Source organism: Talpa europaea (assembly GCF_964194135.1).
Source record: "Talpa europaea genome assembly, chromosome: 8".
Taxonomy (NCBI): Eukaryota; Metazoa; Chordata; class Mammalia; order Eulipotyphla; family Talpidae; genus Talpa; species Talpa europaea.
The window spans coordinates 38,638,439-38,665,452 of NC_140075.1; the positions used below are offsets into that span (position 1 = coordinate 38,638,439).

Consider the following 27,014-nt stretch of genomic DNA (forward strand, 5'->3'; position numbering starts at 1 on the left):
TCTTTGACAGATCTTCTAGTATCTAACTTAGCACATTTCATGTCATTGTTTGAAAGTCTTTGTTAGGTTCTTTATTCATGTATTTTTTTTTTGTTTTTGTGGGCCCCTCCCCGATGCCGACGCCGGGGAACAAACCAGCACTACAGAGGCTGCAGGCAGCCTCGCAGCCCAGTGCTCAACCGCTGTGCCACCAGGGGAGGCCCTCATGTATTTTTTATATAAGTGTCTTGAACTCCTAATCTTCTTCTACCTTCTTTTCATCTCGTTTTCAGATATTCCTTGGGTCCTTGTTATGTATGTTGCCTTATTTTTACCTGTTTTTGCAGTTGGGGCACTGCAGGATTAGTTTTGTTTTTTTTTTCTCTTCTTGGTTTACCTTTTGTGGGAGGAGGATTAGGAGGAGAGGCTGGTTCTTAAATACTCAGCCTCAGTCTTCCTGAAGGGTGAGAGCAGCTGTAGCTTGGTAGAGCACCTCTCTTTGCTTCCTGTCCTTTCTCCCCAAAGTCAATCTGTTCAGCACTTCAGTTATCCTCACTTCCCATGCTACCTTCTTGCTGCTCTGTTCTGTGGCAGGTAATATGCCACAAAATTTGAGTCTCCTAAAGAGGGGGCTAGATATAGTCCATAGGGCTCATGTTCCTGGACTCAGACAGGGGTTGACCCTGGAAGGCAAGGGTCATGCAATATGGGCTGTTAGTCCCATGCTTTGTGGCAATGGCCATTGCCAGAGCCATCACTGCAGTCACTGTACATGAGGTAATCTGGCTGTAAGAGCTACAACTCAACCATTTGATTCTTTTCATGGGATTTATGAGATCTCTCATTCCCACAAGTTCCTCCCCCTGCCATTGGACCTAAAAACTGAATCCAGCATGGTTCTGCCTGAGGTCTCTTTGTTCTTTTCTGCTGGGGATGGGGAGTAGGAGCAATTTTTCCTTGCCCACACTGGCCATGAAACTCCAGTGACCCATGTCATTCCCACAACTAAACCTTTCTGTATTCCCTTTCTGAAAAGTCCCTCTGGGGAAATTCACCACACCCTGGGGAGTCATGGATAGTTATGTCCCTGCATGTTTTGAGAACCAGGATATTACTTTCCTGACCATTGTCTCTTTCACCTCTAAAGCCACCAACCTTAGTTCAAATCCTCCATGGGGATGTTGTCAGGTAACTTCTGAATTGTCCTTTAAGCAATTTTTTTTTTTATTTATACAAGAACTGGGGTATAGGCTAGATGCGCAGGAGGGTGAGAAGATTCACCAGAGACAGAGCAGGGAACAGAACAGGCAGACTGACTGAAATACACTGCTGAGGGGAGCAGCTGGTGAGACAGGAGAGGTCTGCTGCGCCATGTGGGCATCTCTGTGGCCTGCGGGGATCAAACTGGCACTGCAGAGGCTATGGACAGCTTCATAGCACTGCGCTCAACCACCTGTGCCACCAGGGAGGTCCAGCAATTTTTTTTTATATTGTATTTAGCTTTAGAAGATGGTCTAAAGCTCTCTATCTTGCCCTAAAAGTAGTTCAAAATATTTGGCTCTGCTACAGTGACTGAAATAAACTTTTATAAACTAGGAATGTTTTTGTTTTCTATTTGTTCCTAAAAGGAACTCAGTTCCTAGGAATGTTTTTGTTTTCTGTTTGTTCCTAAAAGGAACTCAGTCCTTTTCCAAAATATTTTTAGAACATATTTAAATAAATGTAAGAATAGAAAATAATTGTTTAAAAATAGATATTTTGGAACTTTATTGTCAATAGTTTAGTCATAACAAATACTATTTAAACATAAATATGTGCAAGTCATTTAAACTCCAATCTACTCAAAATATGTCCACTTGTCATTAGAAAAGGAAAACTCCTTTTCTTTCTCTCTCTTCCACACTAACATCTTTATCCTAATCTCGACATCCTCAATACAAAACAAACCTGACCTTCAGGTTCTCACAAGTGTGTGAACCCAAGTGAAAACTCACAACAAGCCCAATAGCTCTAAATTCTGTAGGAAATACAACTGCTACACACAACACTGAAAACTGGAGTTTTCAACAATAAAACATTTTTGAACATTTCATTCTGATTTAGTAATCAAGGACTTCCTCTACAAATTACTTGTCAGTCTAAGCTATAGTGCATGAATAACTGAGCTAAGTAGCATAATTGTCATATATTCTTTTTTTAAGATTTATTTATTTACACAAGGACTGGGGTACACTTAGAGGTGCAGGAGGGTAAGAGAATTCACCAGAGACAGAGCGGGGAGCAGAACAGGAAGACGGACCAAAGACACTGCTGAGGGGAGCAGCAGGCGTGGCTGGAGAGGTCTGCTGCGCCATGTGGGATTCTCCCTGGCCGGCCAGGATCGAACCCATGCTGAAGAGGCTGAGGACAGCTTCATAGCGTGGCACTCAACTCGCTCACTGGGGAGGTCCTGTCATATATTCTTGAAAGTGTAAATAGGTAAGACAAAAATAATATATTACCAAAATTATATAGAAATGTCCTCTGATAGTTGTAGCGGCAGGAATGGACACAGTGCAGTTTTTTGTTTGTTTTTTTTTAAGATTTATTTATTTATTTATTTATACAAGCACTGGGTACAGTCAGAAGAATGGGAGGGTGAGAGAATTCACCAGAGCCAGAGCGGAGAGCAGAGCAGGCAGAAGGACCGAAGTACACTGCTGAGGGGAGCAGCGGGCGGCAGGAGAGGTCTGCGCACCATGCAGGACCCTCTTCCGGTGTCCGGGGAGCAGCCGGGGATCGAACTGGCGCTGCAGAGGCTGCGGGCAGCTTTGCAACCCAGCGCTCAACCGCTGCGCCACCGGGGAGGCCCACAGTGCAGGTTTTTTGTGATTCAAGCAGACAGGTGAAGGAGGAATCCTGGAGCCCTCAGTGGCTTTTCAGGCTTTTATTGGAATTTTCCAGGTACATGGCAGGCAGAGGCACCAGGGGCGGGAAGCTGGACTCTCTGGTGGTCTCTGCCTCTCTTTTGCTTTCTCTTTCGCTCTTGTTCTCTCTGCTTCTCTGCTCTCTGCAATACTGCGTCCCCATGACACCGCCCTTGTAAGCCCAGTCTTAGCCCAGGTGTACCTACTTACGCATGCCACACCCTACTCTATGTGCCCGCCATCAGGCATGCATTCAGGACCACAAGGCTCCATCATCAATCCTAATGGCGGGAGGGCAGAAAAACCCTGAAAATCACTTACCCTACAATAGTGAAACCCTTTTTTAAAGTGAGAAAGGGAACAGAACATTGACAAGAGGAATGATAACAAAATAAGTCTACTGAAAGAAACATTTATAGACATTTTCCACATTCAGATGTATTTTTGACTTTCTATTTTGAAAGACTATTTCTAATATTTCATATCTCCATAACAGATATTTTAAAAGATATATTTGTACATAACATAGGATGCACTACTCACCAAATTTTGAAACTTTAAGAATTCTTCAATGTTTTTTGGAGGCCTTTGCATTTTCTAATGAAGTAAAATCAATATTGCTAATTAACATGAATTCATATTATCTATGATGCTTATATATAATTTTCTTAACTAAGTTATAATACTGGACTTAAATTACAATTTTTAAAATCATAAGACATTGTGAAATATTCATTTTGTTAAAGTCCCTGAACTTTCAAGAGGGATAGAGATCAACATTTAATTCAGAAACTCCAAACCATATTCTGCAAAAAGATTTCCTTTTATACACCACTCTCAGAGAAAAACTCCACGTGGATTCAGCTCAATATCTTCATTTCAAATTTCTACAAGAGTTCCAAGACACATTGGCCTATTTTTCATGGTATCTTGTCCAGAGTCCAAAATGTATTAACATGCAACTCTTGCTGATATAGTATTTAAAAAGTCACACTAATAACAGGGAAAAGTAATTAAAATATTTTGACTTTTCAGTACAATAAGAAATAATCTCATAGTAGTTTCTGTATTAATATCGTTCTTAATATTTTATTATTTTCTTCTTAATATTAATGATTTCTTATTAATATTATTTAAAATACATGATAAACAAGTAAATATATACTGCATATACAATAATAAAAATAAAGGGTATATTTTAAAAAGTAAGTGTTCAAAAGCAAAAATGCATAAGGGTATCAAGGAAATTTTGTGGAAAACAGGGGACTCTAGGCTTAGACTGAGAAGGCTGAGAAATAAGAGAATTGATGTGTACTGGATGCTTAGAGACAGAAAAATGTTAAGGATATAATAACTTCAGGGATAATGACTATAGCAATTTGGTTAGAAGGAGGCTATAAGTATATTTTTAAATGCACAGAACATAAAAGAATGTAATTAAAACAATTTAAATGTTGGCTTTTTCTTGTAATGGCTTCTACTACTAAACACTAAAAATAATATCCACCCTTCAATTACAGGAAATTAGAAAAATTAATTAAGGAAACATTGAAAATAAACAGATCAATAACTTATGAGTTCTAGGTAATTTCAATATAAAATTTCAAGGTTTTCTAAGGAGGTGAGGCATAAATTAAACAGACTTCTGACCTTGGTAGGATGTAGAAGGATGCAAAACACCTATGTTCCAATGGGAACAAAAGGAAAAACCTGAGCAAAATAAAAACCTTTTCTATGTGATTACTGAAGAGCAATGGATGTCAGTGAAACAATACTGGCAACATACTTTTTTGACAATGCAGAGTCCCTTGCTTAAATTTAGGAATTATCAAATGGTAACATCAGATGATTAAATCAAATGTAGGGTTCTACTATTCTGAAGCCTGGTGGAGTTGCACAAGTGGCAAACCCAAAGACCTGCCCTACCTGGAATTCTTGATGACTTGAAATCTATGAAACAAGAACATTTATGGGAGACAAAGCTGTGGCATTTTCCTTACCTGACTGTAAGTCATGTGAGGACATTCAGAGACGAATGGGTCCGCCATGGTGTAGTAACTTGACAGAGCTGAAGAGAAACCAGCTGGGCCTTAGGCATCCACATAAACTGGGAGAGCAAACTGGAGTCTGAAAATGCCAAAACAAATGACTCAGACAAACAATCCCTATCCCTGCTTCTGAATTTTGTCAAAAAAAGCAGCAGTGGAAGAAGAACTGGAAAAACAGAAAACTCATAAAGGCCAATGCATTCTTATAGTACATGGGTTCCAGAGTCCTGGTAGAGTTGAAGCCAAAGGTAAAACAAAAATGCCTAAACTTCAATCCAGATTTACCCAACCCAGTATGGACAAGATATAAGAGGTGGCTAACAAGGAAGATTTTGGAGGTTAGGTTAGTCACAGGTGAACTCAATCTAATTAAAGCTACAGGTTACTCTAAAGTTCAATCCAAGTCTAGGAGGATTCTAAAAGACCAAACTCCCACTTTAAATGCCAAGCTGAGAAAAAGACTTGTACATTCTGAAAACAAAATAAAACTAAACCTCAGCATCCACGATTTTCCCATATCTAATACAAAATAGTATAAATAGGAAGACATACAACAAAGAAGGAAAACGGGACCCATAATCAAGAGAGAACGGTCAATACAAACTTAGAACTCAGTTATAGAATGCAGTTATAATGAACAAAATCTTTTAAACAACTATCATAAATATGTTAAAGATTTTACAACACAGGTTGGCTAATAGGACATGAAGAGGTTGGATATTTCAATAGAAATGGAAATACCCAAAACATAACAAATTGGAAATCTAGAACGATGAATACACTATCATCACAAAATTAGCATATCTATATTAATATCAACATTGACTTGCAAACAAGGATGATTACCAGACACGAATATGGCTATTTCATGCTGATAAAAAGGTAAATGAATTAAGAAGACATATCTATCCTAAATATATTTGTATCTAATAGCAGAGTTTTAAAATAATTGTAGCAGAAATTAATAAAGCTGAAGGGAAATACAGGAAAATCACAATTATAATTGGAGAAACTAACAAATTTCTGTATATACAATGCATATAACAAACATACAAACACAAATAAGAGAGACTAAAGATATGAACATCATTATCATGCAACTTAACCTAAATGACATTTACATAACAACTATACTCCACAACTGCAGAGTGAATACACAATCTTTTAAAGTAATGTAGTGGAGGGCCTCCCCGGTGGCGCAGCGGTTGAGCGCTGGGTTGCGAAACTGTGCGCGGCCTCTGCGGCGCCGGTTCCATCCCCGGCTGCTCCCCGGCCACCAGAGGAGGGTCCCACATGGCGTGCAGACCTCTCCTGCCGCCCGCTGCTCCCCTCAGCAGTGTACTTCGGTCCTTCTGCCTGCTCTGCTCCCCGCTCTGGCTCTGGTGAATTCTCTCACCCTCCCGCGCTTCTGACTGTACCCAGTGCATGTATAAACAAAAAACAAACAAACAAACCAGCAAACAAATAAATAAAAGCATGCCTCTATAAAAAAAAAAAAAAAAAAAAGTAATGTAGTGGAACATTCATGAAAATGGACATCTGCAGTCCATAAGACAAATCTCAAAAATTTTGAATAAGAAATCATTCAGAGTATGCTCTCTAATCACAATAGAACTAAAACAGAAAACCTGAACAAAAGATACCTAGAAAATCTTTAATGATAATCTTTATGCACAAATTTAAAAATTCTATGTAATGGATCACTGAAAACTGATTTTTATTCATAATAATAACTTTGAGACACATTATTCACAAAACACTTGGTGCATAAATACTTTACATTTCAGTATTTTTACTCAACCCTAGTATTCTCAAAAAAAATTCAGGGTCATCCCATGAAACAAATCCTTACTCTTTAAATTTATATTTGTTTTCCATAGTAGAGGTCTCACAATCATCAAGATTTGTAGTCAAAATTATCTAGATATTTCCTTCTCCTTCCTTATCTTCTATATCCATTACATCACTATGATTCCTTTTAAGAAATCTCTTATTATGTATTCCTTTATAGTACCAACATTAATATAATGATCAGTGATGAATTTTATTCTAAGTGATAAGTGTAATTTTATTTCTTAATTTTTTTATTAAAGTAAAACATAGTAGATTGCAAAATACCTATAAGTATATGGACTGATAACTTTATACAAATATATATAACCATATAACCAATGCATAAATCAATGTATATAATGTATATAATCAATGTATATAATGTATAAAATCAATGTATATAAACCAAGATATAGATACAGTCAATAACCAGAGTAACCTCTTCCTCTTTTCCATCATTCATTCACTCTTTGCCTTTGAAATGTCAGATGCCTCCCTGACTTCTACCACTCTATCATTGAGCTTCAATATGGATCCTTTCCTCTAGCTTCCCTCTACTTGACATTGGGTCTGTAAGATTTACCTATATTTACCTATGTTGTATCACATAGGAGGACTTCAAGTTTTTTCATTGTTACATAATATTCTATTTTATAACATATATCAAATTGTATTTATTCCACTTTTTTTTTTAAATAGAGGCATGTTTTATTTATTTGTTTGTTTGTTTGTTTGTTTTGTTTATACATTCACTGGGTACAGTCAGAAGAGCGGGAGGGTGAGAGAATTCACCAGAGCCAGAGCGGGGAGCAGAGCAGGCAGAAGGACTGAAGTACACTGCTGAGGGGAGCAGCGGGCGGCAGGAGAGGTCTGCACGCCATGTGGGACCCTCCTCCAGTGGCAGGGGAGAAGCCGGGGATCGAACCGGCGCCGCAGAGGTCGCGGGCAGCTTCGCAACCCAGCGCTCAACCACTGCGCCACCGGGGAGGCCCTCTATTCCACTTTTGATGGATACTTGAGTGATTTCCTGTTTGTATGTTATTACAAATCGAACTAGTATGAACATTATCGTTAATGTCTTTTGGTATACTTGATACATAACCAAGAGTAGGACTGCTCTGTCAGCTTTAGTAGATACTATCAAATAGCTTTTTAAATGTTGGTACCTATTTTCACTCCTAACAGAAGTGTGCAAAACTTTCATTTATTTTACATTCTTACTAAAGAATATTCTTTAGTACTAGTGTATATTCAGCGTTGTCAATCCTTAAAAATTCAGCAGTTCAGGGGGGTTATATAGTGGTATATAGTGGTATCTTGTGATTCTAATTTGCATTGATATTATACAACTTTTCACATGCTTGCTGGCAATTTAAATAACTTCTTTTGTAAAGCAAATTCTCAAATCATTTGCTCATTTTCTATTACCGTGTTAGTATTTTGCAATGATTCACAGAGTTTTCCTGACAGACAGATACACAGATCTCATATATATGCATATACATAAAATTTTCTCAGCTAGGACAAAATGCTGTGCACTGTTTTAGTGTTTTATTTTACTATGGTGCTTTTAACTTTAATGGAGATTCTTAGAGAAATATGATAAGACACTGCATCCCTGAAACCAAAACAACATTATTTAAGGTAATAAAAAAATAAGAAAGTAAAACACAAATATAATATTCAATAGACAATTTGTGGGGAGAAAACCTGATGAAAATCTTTGGAAACTAGAATAAAAATGTTTAAGAAAAAAGGAATCAAAGGAAAAAGAATAGGATCCGAGCATTTCAGTAACATGATTTTCAACCTAGAAATTTTAATATAGACACACGATCAATTATATTTGTGGCCTTTTTCAGATCTGCAAGACAGTAAAAACTACCACCATTTCTCCCTGGATTAGTTTCATACTGCTACTATAACAAATTACCACAAACTTACTGGCTTAAAATGACATAAATTTATTATGTCATTGTTTTGGAGGAACAAAGTCTGAAAATGGTTTTAAATGCTCCCGCAGGCTCTTGGAGAGAATCTGCTTCCTAGCTTTTTCCAGGTTCTTGCAGTCATCTAACTCTTTCCTCCAACTTCAAAGCCAACACTATAGCATCTGCTTCTCTCCCTGATCTCTTTTTCTAAGGACCCTTGGGATATGCCAGGTCTACCCAGATAATTCAAGTAATTCCCCAATTTTAAGTTCCTTAACTTAACCACATATGCATAGTTCTTTTTTGCAACATATGATAACATCTACATAGGTTTTGGAGATTAGGATACTGTCATATTTAGGGGGAGGGGTAATTATTCTGTCTACCACATTCCCCTTTACCTTTTCTAGGAAGGTAATAGAGGATACATTTCATAAAAACAAAGAATTAAGCAATGAAAAAGGAAACAAAGGATCCAACACAGGAGAGCAGTATTGGATTGTTAAATGCAACCAATACTGAATGAACTAAAGGTTGTCATGGTCTAGAAGGAATATCTGGAAGGAAAAAGAAAAATAACCTCTAGATGAATTGGCTGGTGATACTTTCTCACTTTGGCCAATTGTTTGAGGACAGATTACTAATAAGTGATAAAAATATGGCAATTATTAACACAAAGGCAAGTAAAAGGTTGGATTAAAAGTTAACATGATCACACAGTATGCGATATGTCTTAGGGTTGAATACTATTTACAAATGTTTCTTTAAACCAATGAGATATTACTATTTTGAGAGATAAGGTTCTAAGAAGAGTGTAGGGGGTTGGGGAGAAGGAATGTTCATACATTTTGGGGTGGTGTTATAAAAGAGCTCATTATGCCTTCAAAAAGAAACTCAATAGTTACAGTCTGAAATTGCAAAATCAAGGAATTGCAGTATATGCATATAGTAAATTTTGACATATAAAGCAAATAACAGAATATTTTAAAAAGTTAAAGAATTTGGAGAAAATAATCAAGAATAGCTAGGAGGGATTGGGGTCCACAGGGTTTTGATTAAAAAACTTAGAATATGGCAAAATCATTATTGTTTGCCAAACATGTATATCTCTCTACTTTTCCCAGACTTTCTTGCAGTTACAGTGGTAAAATTGGGACCAAACTCTGGCCAGTGAAATGTGGGCACAGAGATATATGCCATTTTTAAGACTAACCTCTGAAAGCTTGGGTGGTTCACCATGTTTTTTTCTTGTCAGATAAACTGTGGACTCCCAAGTCTTAAAGAACAACAGAACCACTGAAAATAAAAAGAAATCTACATTCTTGAGTCTAACCTTTCATCTGACTAGTAACATCCACAATGGATTTCTTGTGAGAAATAATAGGTAATCATATTAAGCCCCTGAAACTTTGGGGTTTTCTGTGATGGCAGTGCATTGGTTTAAAAGAAAAGAAAGGCCACAAATTCTTTGACAATATTTTGAGAAGTGGCATTATGTCTTCTCTCCTAAAATCTGAACTGAAAGAATGTGAGAGAAGTGTTACTTTTTAAGACTAGATCAGAAAAGGATGGAGTTTCTGCCATTTTTATTGCAACATTTGTCTTAGCCTAGGCTAAGAAGTCTGATTACCCTGCTGTCACACTGTGTAGAAGCCTAGGCTACATGAAGAAGTCACACATCAGAGGGTCTATTACCGTTTGTAATCTCCCCAGCTGAATTATCAGAAAAAAGCTGTGCCTCCATGCCTTACTGAACAATGTTAATTTGAATGAAAGCAGTTAAAGTAGAGAAAGGTTGTGAATTACTTATTCTTGACTTGGAGACTTTGCTACTAATTTTCCTACCAAGAACTCTCATTTTTCCTCCTAAGTGACTTTCAAACTTTTCAAAATGTACCACCACTAAGATATGCATTTTATAAGTATGACCTCACTTTACACACACACACTCCACAAAGTAATACTTAATTTTACCAATTGTCATGCAATGATATTGTCACCCTCTATTACTTCATTCTTTTTAAAGATTGCACTTCTGACTAACTAGCTTTCCTTGCTTACAAATGGGACCTCCATCAATGGATCACATAATTCCCTTGAAAACCTCTGAACTATAAATAATCATTCTCCTCACTCAAGTCCAACCAACAAGACTCCATTGACCACTCCATTCTGAGCTCTTTTGTAATTCCTATCGCTTATTTATTAATCATATTGTATTTTTTTTTACTCTCCGTTACTTGATATAGTAAACTCCTCTAGGACAAAATCCTGTCCTATATCTCCCACTTGCTAAACTCATAGTCCTTAAATACGTTGCTTAATATTTTGCCTTTATGTTTCTCAATCTCAGAGTTATAACATGCACTCATTTGGGTTTAGAGTTTCTTTTGGCTTCATCAAGGGAAAATATAGTTTAGTAATTTCTCCACATATTATGCCTGATTTCAAACTGGAAAAACGCACAAATTAGTACCAAGTCTATCTAGCTATGTAGCTTTCAAGCATACCAAATTATCAAGATAAACAATTTTTCTAACAGCTTTCCTGATTCTCAGCGCACTATCTTGACACAGCCACAAAAGAGTAACAGAACCAAGTTCTCACTATTAAAATATTTGGGGCCTGGTAAAATGGAAACGTGTTCTGTAAGCTTTGAATGTTTCAAAACTCACTGGAACTACACCTTGAGGTAGTTTCGAGAACCACCTGTTCCAGGCCGGTCTTAGGTGGGCAGCCCTGGTAGGGAGGGGCGAGCAGGCGGGGTGTGTGTGTGTGGGGGGGTGCTGAAGCCCTCAACTGCGGCTCCTCAGCCTCGCCTCTCCCGCGCAGGGGGACCCCGCCGTCAGCCACCAAAGCAGAGCACAATCTTCGAGCCTCACCCCGCCTCACGGCTCCCGCGTAGTTACCGACGCCCGGAGGCCTGCGCGGCGCCCGGTGTTAGCAACGGTCCTAGCAACGCCGGGCTCCGCCCCCTAGTGTCCCCGGGAAAGCGCTCCGCCAGGTCCGTCCGCTATCACGGTCCGGTGCGCGCCTCCGGCGAAGCGGTGGATGCGTGGAGCTGTGCGGGGACCCCTGGGCTGTGCAGGTCTGAGCCCCGCGCCCCCCACTCGCTGGGGACCAGTGGTCTGACTTAACCGTGCGCCCGCGGGGAGTGGACGCTCTTTGGGCGCTAGCGGCGGTCGCGCCGGGTGTCGCCTGTGAGGGGGCCCTTGGTTTTGACGTGGGCGCTTGCGTTTTCAGGAGCTTGCGGGCCTTTTGGAAAAAAGGTTTCCAAATATTTAGTCAGAAAACGAGCAGAGACCCCTCCTAATGTATTTTGGGTGCTTTGCACCCCAAGGAAAGTCCACCCTGGCAAACTTAGTTCCTGGTTCTTCATTTTTTTATTTTTATTTTTTTGCTTCCTGGAGTGGCTTCCGGGGGGTTGGTCACAACGAAGGAGAAGCTTAGGGCCAAGTACCTGGGCAGTGTATTTAAAATATCAGGCTGTGCCCTAAGTCTAAGTTAGCTCTTGGAGCTGTAGGACAAGAAGGACGATTATTTAACACGTGAAAGTGCCTAATCCACGGGATTGAAGGGTAAATGCTGCTTGACTTAAAACCACACCATTTAGGGATTACTTCTGTCAGAGCCCCAGTGTGCCATCAAAAATTAAGGAATGACAGTTGTCTGCTACATGGTGGGTGGCTTGGAAGGGGCTGCTTAATCCTGTGCCGGGGGTGGGGGGGAAAGGTGGTACCTAGTATTTGTTTTTGGGGGAAAAAAAAGAGCTGAACATATCACGTGATGAGGTTCTTAAAAATATCCCAGAAAGAAAATTTGAAGTGGGTTTTACTGAATTGGTCCATAATACATAGTATAAAGGGCTTTGTATGATGTTCCATTGGAAGGTGAGTCAACTACTTGTAGTTGGGACCTTTTTGCATTATTGTTTTGCAAAAAAGTGAAAGTTCTGCCAGGCTGCTGCTTATGCAGGTTGCAGATGGGTCACAAGGGTACTTAAGGAGCAAAATGCACCCTGGAGATTTTTGTTTGTTTGTTTTCAGTTAAGTATTTAGTCCCTCCAGGGATAGGAGGAGATCAGTAAAGAATTCTGAGTGGACCACTAGGAAGGATAACTTCACTAAAAGACACCTCCAACATTTTTCATGTTAAATATATAGAACCAAGAATAAGTGCAAAAATAGAGATTTAAGAGATTGCTGTAGACCGTCCAGATACTGATTTTAAGCCTAGACTATGTGCAAGGTAGAATTGTTGCAACTTGGTAGGTAATTAATTGACTAAATTCCTAAAATCAGTGAGTTGACCTTTTGTTAGCCCAAAGAAGATTAGATTTCTGGAAAAAATACAGAATTTTTAGACTGCCTCCTGTCCTTAGAATGAATTTTTAAGGTTAGGGTTTTTTTTTTTTTATCTGGATCTGTGATTGGACTCAATCTATAAACCACATGAAGTTGACTGCAAAATATTGTGTCTGAATATGCATTTCCTAGAGATAAAGTCCAAGACTCTCACGTCATCTTCAAAGGATCTAACCCAAGAAAAGGAAGCAGCTTATATACATCACCTTTTCCTAGTAGTGGGGAATATTCCCAATGAGAAAAGTCATTTATTTTTTCCCTTGAATAAATTTGGCAAATATATTTTACTTTTCCTTCAATATCAGCATCTTTTTTCTTTGCATCTCTTTGTGTCTCAAGCTCATTGGGAATTACAGTCTATAAAAAGCTCCTGATGAGTAACTAAATTAGTATCACTAACTTCTTGTTAGTAAATCATGTTGTATATTGTGTTCCACTGGACATTTTGTTCACTTTCTATTTGGCAGACCACAGAAAGTTTCCTGTTGCAGTCACAGCATTTCTCCTGTCCAGTGTTTGTACTCAAAGTGCCTGGAGCTTCATAGTTAAAACACCACAATGCCATGAGGCTTTATAATAAGAGAATCATTTTACAGCTTTGGAATGCATATCAAATCGAAAGGGCCCCAGTCTCTTTTCTCCCTTGAAAGATACTATGCTTACAGAGTACTTGAATAATAGTTTTGGCAGTCGTCATCCGTCTTTGAAGAAAATGTTTAAGTGGCAAAACTATGTTACTACTTTACGTCTTTTAATGAAGAATCTGAATGATACAGATTTTTTGAAAACAGTGAATTCTGAGAGTGAGTGATTGTTAATGTTATTCTGTAAATACAATTTAAAAATCTATAAGGTTAGACTTTTTCCCTGGCATATATTTCACTTTTTAGGGTATTTTATAAATTATAATTGGCACTACATAGATGCCTTCCACAATGTAATAACTGTTTAGTTATAAATTTTAATTCACGTGGAGTAAACCAGTATCGTAGATAAAGTTCAAGGCTTCCAGGTGATTTCATGGGATTTTACTGGTTTTGCTGGAACTTTGCGTTTTCATTAGTGTTTTGGTTGAGATTTGAGATCATGCAACATCAATTCAGAATCAGAGCCTAGAGGGTTGAATATATTCCTGATTGATGCTAACATTAAACCATTAGATTCATAATAAACAAAATTCCTGTGTCTGGAACAAAAAGTTCCTGAAAAATGGATTTTTAGTATCTAAACTTTATGTTTGAAATAATTTTTTTGAGAGCACCTTTCTGTTTTTATGGAGGAAGGGACCAAAAGGGTAATTCGTTCTTTTGAATTAATTGCTTTTTAATTTTTATTTTAAAGCATACTAATTTAGTGGTTTTTAAAACTTGTTAACATTTATTAATAAATACCAAAAGCCGAACACAGTTGTGAGTTGAGTAATTTTCTTTGTAGGAGCAGTGAATAAATGTCTTTTTTTTATACCTCCCTTTTTTTTTTCAGTTCATCTATGATATGTGTTTTAGAGTTGATGTTATACTTTCATTTGAATGAAAAATGTCCCTCAGTCCACCTGTATTTCTCAAAGAAAGGGAAGAAAATAATTCAACATTTGGGGAAGTACAGCAGTCACAAACTACTTCTGTAGATTCAGAGGACCCTCTTCGAAACTTATGCTTAGCGTCCCAAGAAGTTCTTCAAAAAGCTCAGCAAAATGGGAGATCAAAATGTCTCCATTGTGGGGGTTCAAGAATGTTCTACTGTTATACATGCTACGTTCCAGTTGAAAATGTACCTATTGAACAGATGCCAGTTGTGAAGGTTGGTAAGAAATTTAAATTGTTTGAAAATAGAGAGATTTTAAAAAGACATCTCCTCTATACTTCGGTTACAGTTTATGACTTGATAAAGAACATTGTGGAAATGAGTTATATAATAGAAAATTTAATCCCGTAGACAGCTAAACCTATTGTTTTATTTTTTTGTCTCTAGAAAGAGGTATACACTGCCTAAACATTGGATCTAAGATGAATATCGCTTTTAATGAAATCAATTACTTTTAAAATTAATGATTATAGTTTGTTTACAGCATAAAAAAATGTGGTATAAACATGAGTACCTTATAGACTCCCTGAAAGAACATGAAAAACTACCTCAGGTCCTTCAGCCCCTCTTTGAGAAAACGTATCTTAAAGGAACTAGGCTTGATTTTCTTTGACTTGTATGTCCTATATGTGGAAATGGAGCAAATATCAGTGATCAGAACTAAGCTAAACTAATATTTAAAGGCCTAAGACTATTTTTTGTGCTATGCTTTAATTGTAATGCTTAAAAACCAAATTTAAAAAATTGGTTTGAATTGTTTACCCTTTCCTTTTTGTTGCTTACCAGTGCTGTTCTTGTGTTTGTAAAAGGTCCATACCCCGTCATGTCTGTGTAATCCAAAAATAATTTTATTTTTTTCTCATAAAAGACAAAATAGACTTTTTTTAACCCGCTGTAAATATTTTAGTTTTTAATTGTTAAGTGTTTTATTTTTTTAATTAGTTTTTTTTTTAACATCATTGTTCATTTTTAAACAATATTTGCTTCTCCCCACCCCTCAGGTGTAGTCCCCATGGAGTTTCCTTCACCAATGCACCATCACCTCCCTCCGCTGTGTTCCTCCCTCCCTTCGATCCATTTATTTGTGTGTTAATGTGCCTCATACTGACCTAACTATAGGAGTCATTAAACAATTAGTTATTAATCAAAAAAGTTTTACCCTGCCTGTTAGGACTTGAGAGAGACCAAACTCTATGCATGAACTTATTAGAAGTTACCAATAAGAAAATAAGTTGCAACTATATTTGAAAAATTTAGTATTAAGTGGTTAATATTTAAAATAAATATTCATCTCAATTTGAAGTAAGAAAAATATCTTAACACTGAGTTAAGCCTATATGTCATCTTGGCAAGTCCATGTTAACCTCATGAGCCCAAATTAACACTTAATGGAAATTACTATCCAAAATAAAGAAGCATGGACTGTAAACTTCAGGAAAGCCAGGAGGATAATAATTCCTTTTTTAAATTTCTTATCTTACAAGAATGTTACATTTCTAAAGTATAGTTTTTGCAGTATACATAGAATTATTCTACTATTTAAAGTCATGTAAAGCATATTTATCCAATTAAAAGTTTTATCTCTAAAAAATAAGTTTTATCATAAGATGGGTTGCATTCTAAAATGACTGCAGATCAGAATAATTAATATCAATGGTATTTGACAGGGCTAGTATTTTTATAATAATTTAATAATAGAGGGTTATTTTCCAAATCAAATGTGGTCTAATGTGCACTATTTAATAGAATTGATTCAAAATACCTGCTAATGTTTGGTCAATTCTAAGTGGCCTACTAGGCACTGCAGTTTTCTATGACTGTTTATAATGGCCATATGTAAAATTTAGTATGTTAATATATACTAATGGTAATGAAAACTATACAAAAATTTCTAATTTCTGCTACTTTTTAACTGTCATTCATCATTTGCTCTTAGATAGCTTGCTTAGGAAGGGGAGATGACTACATAATGAAAAAGTACCTCCCCAGCTTTAAACTTTAGTCTAGGGAATAAATTCATAAATATCTTTTCATGCAGACTATGATTTTTTTAATGCCATGAGAAATATATAAGCAAAGATAAATGGTGCTATTGGTGGTTTCTTTGAAAGGGGAGAAAAAAATTATAAGGGAAAAGAAAGACTCATCATTATTTAAAAGAATTTAAATGACTTTAGGAAGGTTGATAATCACATTGAAAGAGGCTTAGTGCTTCCTGCTAATGGCATTTTGATATATTTATGCAAAGCAGTGGTGTTAACTCTTTTATCGGAAACAGAGGTATTTGAAAACAGATTGATCTTTACCCTTTTGAAAACAGAATATATTTACTTGAACTGTGTCTGATCAACTTAACTGGTGTTACTCTGTACCCTGTTAATTATTTAAGAACTACCTTTATTTAAAATCTGTGAGCTAGAGCAAACATATTTCCATGATTTTACTTGTTTCTAAGCTGTTGTTTCGTAGTATTATAAATTCAGTATTATTCAGGGAGAACTAAGGATTCCTGGACTTGCACCCCAGGAGTTCTTCTTAAACACACGTTTTACATCACTGTCTTAAACAGAAGAGATTTTAGTTCATAAAACTTTATCTTTTTATTAGGTTAGTTTATAAATAGGCTAGGTTCATGACTTAGAAAATGCATTATTAATACTTGGTCCTGTGTTTTTGATATAAATGATATCCTTCAAGATATCCAGCTCTGCTGATCTCCTATGTTAATGGCCTTTGGAACTTTCAACTCTACTCATCAGTCATATAAGAAAGTCAGTTTTATTAAGAAAGTGAAAATCAAAATCAACAAAAAACTATGAACCAGAGACACTCTATGGGGGGTAGGGGGCAGGAGGGGAGGGATTGGGGTCAAAATAAGGAGGTTGCAATTGTATGGGGAATATAAAAATAAAATTTATTATAAAAAAATACTACCTGTTACATAAAGTTCATGCTCTTAGAAACTAAAAAAAAAAAAAGAAAGTCAGTTTTATTAGTAATAGAATGCTCTTTTATCATCTGCCTTCTTTTTCTTTCCTCCTTCCTACCTTCCTGGCATAAGATAATGTTGACCTTGTACTGAAACCCCAGGGAAAGAAAATTTATCAACTGAGGATGGTCATGAGGAAAATTATGTAGAGTTCAACCAGAAGTAGAGTGATGTAAAATCATTTGTGAATTGCATACATGAACAGTAAACTTTCCATAATTGGACATTTGATGATTTGAAGCAACTGGTCCTAACTTATACCCCTCACTAGGCCTCAGGGGATGACATACGGTTTGAAACTCTAATTGAAATCTACTTGAATTACATAAGGGCCTTTTGGAGCTCACTTCCTGCTCTCCACATAATTTTCCTGTAAAATGAAATTAGGATTATTTAGTAATATGCAGCAACTGCTCCTTAAAGAAACAATAGTTCTAGGATAAATGATACACACAACAGTATGGATAAACCTCAATGAATGAAAAGTCAGATGAAAAGAGTACAAGCTATATGATTTCATTTGCATATAGATCTAGAAAATGCAAACTGATCTGTCATGATAGTAGAACTGTAGATAGCAGTTAATGGGGAAAGAAGGCGGCAGGAGATACAAGAAGACTTGGGAGTGATGGATATTTCATTGTCTTGATGATCGTCATAAGATCAAGAATGTAATGTTAAAATTCAGTAGCTTATATGCTTTAAATATGTACAGTTTATTTTATCTCCTTAATAAAGCTGTTTTAAATAAGAAAAATGGCTTTACACTCCAGGGTAATGTAGCTGTGTGTGCCAGGGTAAATACCCAGAATCTTGCCTGTTTAGTACAGAATAGGGGCTGGAAGAATACTTATTATACAAATATGTAAGAAGTGTATGGCCATTGTACAGAACACTAAACCAAACAAATTGGTGAAATAGTAGAAAAGTCTAACTCAAAGAAATGCAGAAGTATTATTTTTGCGTAGAGAAAAGACATAATCTATGGCAAATAGTGAAACCTTAAATGAAATAGGCAAAATGATTTTGAAGAGTTATTTTTTATATAAAGAGTACCCTTCCTAGACCTACTCTGGTGCTGTTTTTCCAACTGATAATTACTTCATTTGGGCTCATAAAGACCACAACTGAGAATCATGATGCTCACTAAAAGCGAAAATATTCTTGATCTCAAGGGATGTACATGGAACAAAATTTTAACCTGAATTGTAGATCTCATTTTTTTTGCCTAAACTTATTTTTCCTTTTTATATACCATAAAATTACTAAATGTAAGTCTACAGGAATTATAAAAATATTCTTGGCACAGATACTGATACGTCAGGAATTGCATTCAATGCCTATGGTAACTGAAATGAAAATGAATTCAGAGCTTTATTTTAAAAACAGATTCTATGTTAAATGCTTTGAAAATGGTTTTCTTATTACATGATTAACAATATAAAGGAATGAATGAGTTTGTATATGACTCTTGTTCTTAACATTTTGGTCTAGAAACATGGAAATATATAAACCGTAACTATATTTAGTATGCACTTAGTATTTAAGCGTTGAACTCTTCTTATCATAAAATTATCATTTCTGTATTTGTTCATTTGTCTTTTTATTTTTTAATTTTAGCTTCCATTGAAGATTGACATCATTAAACATCCAAATGAAACAGATGGCAAAAGTACTGCTATACATGCAAAGCTCTTAGCACCCGAATTTGTAAATATTTACACATATCCTTGTATTCCAGAATATGAAGAAAAGGACCATGAAGTAGGCAACTTATTTTTTTTTTTTTACAGCTCTTAACATTTAATCTAAAAATGAATTTTAAAGTTCTCTGTCTTTCCAAACTTACTTGAACATCAAGATTTTTCTAAATGACCTAGGGTTGTCCTTACGTAGGTCTAAACAACATGTAATTTCCTTCACTGGTGTATTCATATATCAAATGATCCTAGATACTTAATGCCTTTTTGAGTATGCATTTCTACTTTTCGTAGCTGTTAGGTGTTAATTCTTCGGGTTTTTATTGTTTCCTAGTATTACGATGCCTGCTTATACTTTATCCCCTCTCCATTCTCCTGCTTATACTACACATAGATGGTTTGATTTGATAAAATTGAGAAAACCATATCATAAATGTTAATATTCTCCAAAAGAAGAAAAGACAGAAGGATCCTCAGTAATTGTTCCTAAATTAAAATCTTTAGTAGTGGCCTTCATAACATTAGTTTTGGCTGTCTAGAGGCTTCTTTTCTCATTTCTAGATTATTAATTGGTTTTCACATAGTTAATACTATTTCAGTGAACTGTTACTGAAAACTAATGTTGCATTAACACTCAAAAAACTAGACCTTGGGGCCTCCCCGGTGGCGCAGCGGTTGAGCGCTGGGTTGCAAAGCTGCCTGCAGCCTCTGCAGCATCGGTTTGATCCCTGGCTGCTCCCCAGCCACCGGAGGAGGGTCCCACATGGCTCGCAGACCTCTCCTGCCGCCCGCTGCTCCCCTCAGCAGTGTACTTAGGTCCTTCTGCCTGCTCTGCTCCCCGCTCTGGCTCTGGTGAATTCTCTCACCCTCCTGCGCTTCTGACTGTACCCAGTGCTTGTATGTATAAATAAATAAATAAATCTTTAAAAAAAAAATAGACCTTGGCTATATCTGAAAGAACATATGTATGTAAACCCTTTTAGGTTTCCTAGAAACCGTTTGTTGGTATGGTTTATCTAGGAAAAAATTAAAAATTAATACATTCATTTGTTCCAGAAAGAATTTGGTTTTCCTTTCTTGATAACATTGTTTTGAGTTTATTGTGTTAACAATTATTAACATTGTTTTGTAGAATATTGTGTCTGTAGATATTATCTGAGTTTTGGATTTAGGAATACGTTTATGTCCTTGTATGGTCAGTTAGGTATCATTTATATCAATTAAACAAAACATTGCAAGGTTCTACAAAGGGATATGGTGTGCTTCTAATCCAAGAAAAATAAGAAACCTTGGGATTTGCTAATTGGGGATGGGAGAGATACAGTGTAGGTATGCATTGTGAATATTTGAAAAATTTATAATTTTGAATTTATAAATTCAAGATTTTTTCATTATGATTTTGTTTTTATAATTTTTCCATGTTCATAATGATACATTCTTGTTAAAAAATTTTCTGAGAGTTGGAGAAAAATACGGGAGCTAAAATACTCATAGTTCTACCAGCCTTTGTGCTGAATGTCTGTTTTGTGGCTGAAGCTGTTCAGACATTAGAGGCTCTAGCATATAAGATCTTAGTGAAAATATGGTGAAAGAAAGGTGGTACCATAACTATTACTTTGAAAGTTAGATTTTCTAGTTTTAATTTTTTACTATCATAAATATATTTTAACACATTTTTGATATTGTGAGTGTATATATATTTAGAATTACTTTATTAAGATAAATTCCCATAAGTGAAGTTGCCAAATTGCTTTTATGAAATGTTATACTATTTAAACCTGCTATCAATAAAGGCCCACTACACCAATTTCCTCACTAGCATTGACTGTATTGTTTATCTTTGCTTATTACTGTATAGGTGAAAACAGTATTTAAATATTGAATGCATTTCAGTGATTCCTTTATGAAGTATTATGCTTTGCTATTATGGAATACAATAGTTTTTTGAATCAAGATACAGTTAACTTGGCTTCTATCAATAGGTAAATAACTTACTTTTAGGTAGTATTTTATGATTATAATTATTAGGGAAGAACAAAAAGTTCACCATATTAAAGAAGCACTTATAGTGGAACTGAATACTTGTTTCTCAGCTGTTCATCATATTTTTGTCTCAGAGTTTTAAGTCACTTATTCATTTTGATGATCATAATTGATGATCATAACTTAATTTTCTTTGCTTTAGGTTGCACTTGTTTTTCCTGGGCCTAAGTCTGTCTCAATAAAAGATATTTCTTTCCATCTGCAAAAAAGGATTGAAAATAACATTAAAGACAAAAATGACCCTGATAAACCATCTGTAAAGCGCAAGAAAACTGAGGAAACAGACTCAAATGACAGCAAGTGCAAAAACATGACACTGAAAAAAATTATATTTATAGATAGTACTTGGAACCAAACAAACAAAATATTCACTGATGAGAGACTTCAAGGTAAGGGCAAAAAATGTTCTTTTAGAGTGTTTCTTCCTCTTTCTCTTACGTATGTGTGTATCCGTCTGTGTTACAGATATATTTTTGTTTGAACTGTTACAGTAATTTAAAATAGTTCATTCTTAGGGCCTCCCCGGTGGCACAGCGGTTGAGCGCTGGGTTGCGAGGCTGCCCGCAGCCTCTGCAGCTCTGGTATGATTCCCGTCTGCTCCCCGGACACCAGAGGAGAGTCCTGCATGGCACAGCAGACCTCTCCTGCCGCCCACTGCTCCCCTCAGCAGTGTACTTTGGTCCTTCTGCCTGCTCTGCTCCCCGCTCTGGCGAATTCTCTCACCCTCCTGCGCTTCTGACTGTACCCAGTGCTTGTATAAATAAATAAATAAATAAATTGTATAAATAAATAAATAAAATAGTTCATTCTTAAATACCTCTGTACATCTTTTAAGAATACATTCTTCTGTATAATTGTAATACTGCTATTGTGCTAATAGAATTAGCTGAAGTTCTGTAATATCTAGTAAACAGTACAGATTCACCTTTCTCTAATTTACACAAAAATATATATTTTGTAGCATTTGTCCCTCTGATACAGCATGTAGATTCACCATCCATTTGGTTATGTCTTTTATATCACTTTTAATCTAGAACAGTGCCCTGTTTTTGTATTTCACGGCTTAGACTTGTGTGAAGAAAGCAGGTCGATTATCAGAATGTTTCATCAAGATTAGATTCAGTGTAAATATTTTTGCAAAGATACTTATTATAAAGATAAATTCTGTGTTGTCCAAGACAGTTCCAGTTTAGATTATTTTATTACAACTATTAATAGCATTCCCTTTTTCTCTCAGAAATGAACCTGTTAGCTGATAAACTATACATCTTCCCTATTCATAGGAGCAGTTGTAAATTCATTATTGCATCAAATCAGGAGGCAGATAAATATGATATATAAGTCATTCCGTTATTGGTGATAAATTAATTACTTATAGTGGTGACTGGTGATAAATTAATTACTTATAGTGGTAATTGCTAGGTCTTTCCGTTAGAAAGATTTCTTTTCCTCTTTGTAATTAGTAACTGTGGGTAATGCTTTGAGATTAGGAGCTGTATATTTCCCTTTTGCTTTTCACTAAGTGCTTTTAGTTTCCATTGATGACTGTTACATGAATCAATAATTATATTTAGGATTACAAAATGATACAATTTTAATTTTTTTTAACTTTTGTTAGCATTTTTATGTAAAAAGCTTTCCCTTTTTTTCTTTTCATATTCTTTTTCCCTCATCCCTTTTGACATCACTGTGGTCTTGATTTCCTTTTAATCAAGTATGTTATCACCTACTGTGGTCTTATTTTATTTTATTTTTTTTTGATACTCATACTGTCTCAAATTTTGCCAGCGGGTATTCTTCATGCCCTTTGTGGCCTTTCTGGTACATTTCCTAATCTCACTTTTACTTTTTTCCTGTCCAGACCTAGAGTTAATCATTATTCTAAGGAACTGTGGTTCTTTTTATAAACCAAGATATGGTAAATTTACTATTAAGACAACAATGAACACAAACACTACAGATGCCATTGTTTAGTGGACAGAGCTTAGAAAAATAAATATATGTATTTATTATATATATAAATCTCTCTATATATCAAGAGTTCCAATTCACATGGGAACATTGGGGATTTTCTTTCTTTTGGTTAATATTGTTTCTGTTTTTCTCTGAGTATGCAAGGCTTAGGTCTTAATAATCATTTCAAGGTGCTGTTCTATATTCCTTAATAATGCAACTAGTAATGTGAAGAAAACAGGAGCTCATATACTTCCCTTTTTCCCTTGCACCTCACTCACTTCTTTAGACTTTGTCAGTAATTTCTCTAAAAGCTTTAGTTTTCTACCTCTATGATGGCTTTCTGTGCAATGTATGATTAGAAAGGAAGAGAGCTACCCAGATAGTATTAGACAGTTGTCAAAGCAGTTTCAACTAGATCGAGCTTTTCCCAGGCAAAAATGTGTATCATTTTAGAAAAGAAAGTTTATGATTTTTTTTGGAGTCTGAGTTATGGTATTTAATCTCAAATGTGGGTGACTAGACTAGATTTAGCGAACTTTATTTATATGTTCATACCTCTGAAATTCTCATACACGCTAGTAAGATTGCTTTGTCCTTCTAAGTGTGTATGTGTTTATGTGTGTGTCTGAGAGAGAGAGGAAGAGAGAGGAAGAGATTAAGGCCTGTAAGAATCTTGTTGCTAATGTTTAATAGAGATAGAGCCCTAAGGCTCTGCCCTTTGGAACATCGCCTACCACATTACCTTGGATGGTAACAGCAGCAAATTACTGTTCGTGACAGTTCCAGTTTATATAATTTTGTTACAGCTATTATTAGCATACCCTTTTGATTTTTCTGAGCCATTTTTCTTTAAAATTACCTTATATGGCAATTAAAAAGATCAAATGAAACAACGTGAAAACAATTGAGAAAAACTATAAAAGGAATTATGGGGGTAAAGTTCAATATCTGTTTTCAGAGTGTCATTTGTACTTAAAGCTTGCTTAAAATCATATTTGTACAAATTATATTATTCCCTTCTAGATCACATAGAAAACACAACATATTTAAGGAATTTATTTCCTTAAAATAGTGAAATAAAAAGATTACTAGTTTCTGGCATCTATGCATATTCTACCTCAACCCTGCCCCTCTGGCTCCTCATTACAATAAAGGATAATTGGGGCTCTGTGCATATTTATGTCTTTGTATGTGAACCAAGTTACTTTCACAAGAAACCACCCATATTAGTTATAAATCATTGCCCTTAGGTTTTAAAACATTCCATTATTTGATGTAATTAAGCTGAATAAACCGATTCTAAACCTCAGTTTAAACCCTCAAATGTAATGTATTATTAATTATATTATCATGAATGCTGAGCTTGAGTCCGCTTAGCAATGTATAAGTATATTCTATTTTACCAAATTTTACAGAGAAATAGGCTGTTTCATTACTGCCAAGATAAAACATTTGAAGGTAAGTGCCTAATTTAATTATAAAATGTAAGGTAAATGTGAAGAGTGACATTTTTTGAAGTTTCACCGTAGGAAACTTTGGTGGCATGCAGTGGGGAAGGATGGTTTGTTTTTGTTGTTGGGAAGTCCATATTATTAAACCTGGCATTATACTATAATTGTTAAGAAAAATAGCCAATTCTCTACCTTTATTTTGATTGTATTGACACAAAATTTAAAATAATTAAGAGAGATCTCATTACTATATCACCACCTGTGGTTAAGTAGAAATATTTATTCTTTTGTTCCTTTTTCTTTGGCAGGGTTGTTACAAGTTGAGTTGAAAACAAGAAAAACTTGCTTTTGGCGTCATCAAAAGGGAAAACCAGATACCTTCCTTTCCACAATTGAAGCTATTTACTACTTTTTGGTTGACTACCATACTGATATATTAAAAGAAAAATACAGAGGACAATATGACAATCTTTTATTTTTCTACTCTTTCATGTACCAGTTGATAAAGAATGCCAAATGCTCTGGAGACAAGGAAGCAAGAAAACTTATCCATTAGTTTTTAAGAAACCATTTATGTGATTTTATTTTTGCTAAAATCAATAAATTTATTAAGCTTTGTTTATTCTTAGAAAATATTCATGTATCATCTGTATGACCACTTGAAAGAATTCAGTTTCATTCATTTTACCTTATGTTCTTTAAGAGGAAGTTACAACTAAGCATTTTCAATGATCATGTTGACTGAGAATTATTTCATAAGTTTACTCAAGTTTGGCATATCAATTTTATTACTACATTTTAATGGTTATACTTATACATGTGTGATTAGCTATAATTAGATATTTGTTTAGAGATTTCAATATCTTTCAATATCCACTTACACTCACTACCGCCTTTGGAGGGAGATAGCATCAGAATCCCCTTGACTGAAAATGAAGTCATAAGTGATTTATTTGAAGTTAATGGCAAACATCATTAGAGCTAGAATTGTAGTCACAATCCCTAGTGCTGTTCCCTAAAGTCCACAATGCCTGTGATGGACCTTTATTGTTTGTTTCCACCCTCCTGGCATCTTCTTTAGGGAGAAATTACTAGCAGTCATGTGCTGTCACAGGAATGGACATATGAGTCAGTTGAGCAAGTAAAGTGCCAGTGATTGATTCAGGGATGAACATATGACCTACATCCTTTTTGGGAAATGATAAGAAGGCTGTAGGAAATAGGGTTTATTTTTCAGAATCCCATATGGTGAAGTTGTTAAAACACAGACTATGTAATCAGTTTCTTTATCTCTAAAGAGAGAGTAATTGAGTAGCTACCCTGTAGGGTTATTATGAAGATGAACTGTGTCAATGTACTTAAGGAGCTTTCAACAGTGCATGGCATTTAGTAATCTGTGTATGTGTTTATATTTGTTATTTTATTTGGAATCATGAACTAAGCATGATATAACCCTAGAGCTCCTTGTGACATCTCTGCTGCAGGTAGCCAGAGCCTACCTTAAAATGGAGCCAGCAAGGGAAAGCAGATGGAAGAGATAAAAAGACTTGAGTCTCGAGGACATCATTTAATCACCTAATCTAGCTGCTTGTGAATGGAGCCCTACTGTGCTGGATGGCTTCGGTTTATACTTCTGGACCCTCCCTCCACTCTTTTCTGTTCTGCTTTCTGCTTTGTGAGGTAGGTCCCCTTGCTCTCTCACTTTTGGGGGAGTTCAACAAATGGGAAGCACTAGCAGGAAAATGAAATTGATGTATGTTCCTTGATTCCTTTCCTGCCAGGTCGCCATGAGTTGGCTGTGCTACTTTTCATTCTTCCCAAGCATTTATCCAATTACTCTCTAGTTTCAGGTCCCTGCTCCTTCTACTTTTTCACTTAGGGATAGTAATGGCTCCCAGGTAGTTAGTAAGTCTAGGTTGTTCACTACCCTCTACAAAGGATACCCTTTGTTACCATATTTGAAATATTGTGATTTAAAGCAACCCCTGATTATATTTACCTGGTACTGAGACCTAAAAAGATTAACTAACTTGCCCATAGTCACAATCCACATAACTAGTTAATGGAAGAACCTGGTCTAGAGTCTAGGACTTTGATTCAGTGAGGTCATTTTATGTGCTATTCATTAAAAGGATCGTGGATTATATAAGGCTTGAACATTATTAGTCTCATAATCTTAGCCAAATAAACTAACTGACTTGCCTGTTTAGTAGTTATTTTACAAGAACAG

General features: G+C 35.8%; 2 protein-coding genes across 2 annotated transcripts in view; one reads left to right on the forward strand and one right to left on the reverse strand.

Annotated features, from left to right (window-relative positions):
- The window catches only part of FAM227B (family with sequence similarity 227 member B), a gene marked incomplete at both ends in the record, with an annotated part of 148,384 nt that extends 144,905 nt beyond the window's left edge, over positions 1-3,479 (reverse strand). The window contains one exon of the mRNA XM_084240152.1: positions 3,429-3,479. Coding sequence (XP_084096278.1) covers positions 3,429-3,479 — 51 coding nt within the window. The remainder of the gene's footprint in view (positions 1-3,428) is intronic.
- Positions 3,480-14,345: 10,866 nt separating this feature from the next.
- Positions 14,346-25,340, forward strand: DTWD1 (DTW domain containing 1; the record flags this gene model as incomplete). Its single annotated transcript, XM_084239657.1, has 4 exons — positions 14,346-14,861; positions 19,255-19,398; positions 21,520-21,766; positions 25,093-25,340. The coding sequence occupies exons 1-4, from the start codon at positions 14,598-14,600 to the stop codon at positions 25,338-25,340; spliced, it is 903 nt and encodes a 300-aa protein (XP_084095783.1). The 5' UTR covers positions 14,346-14,597.
- Between the last annotated feature and the right edge of the window lie 1,674 nt (positions 25,341-27,014).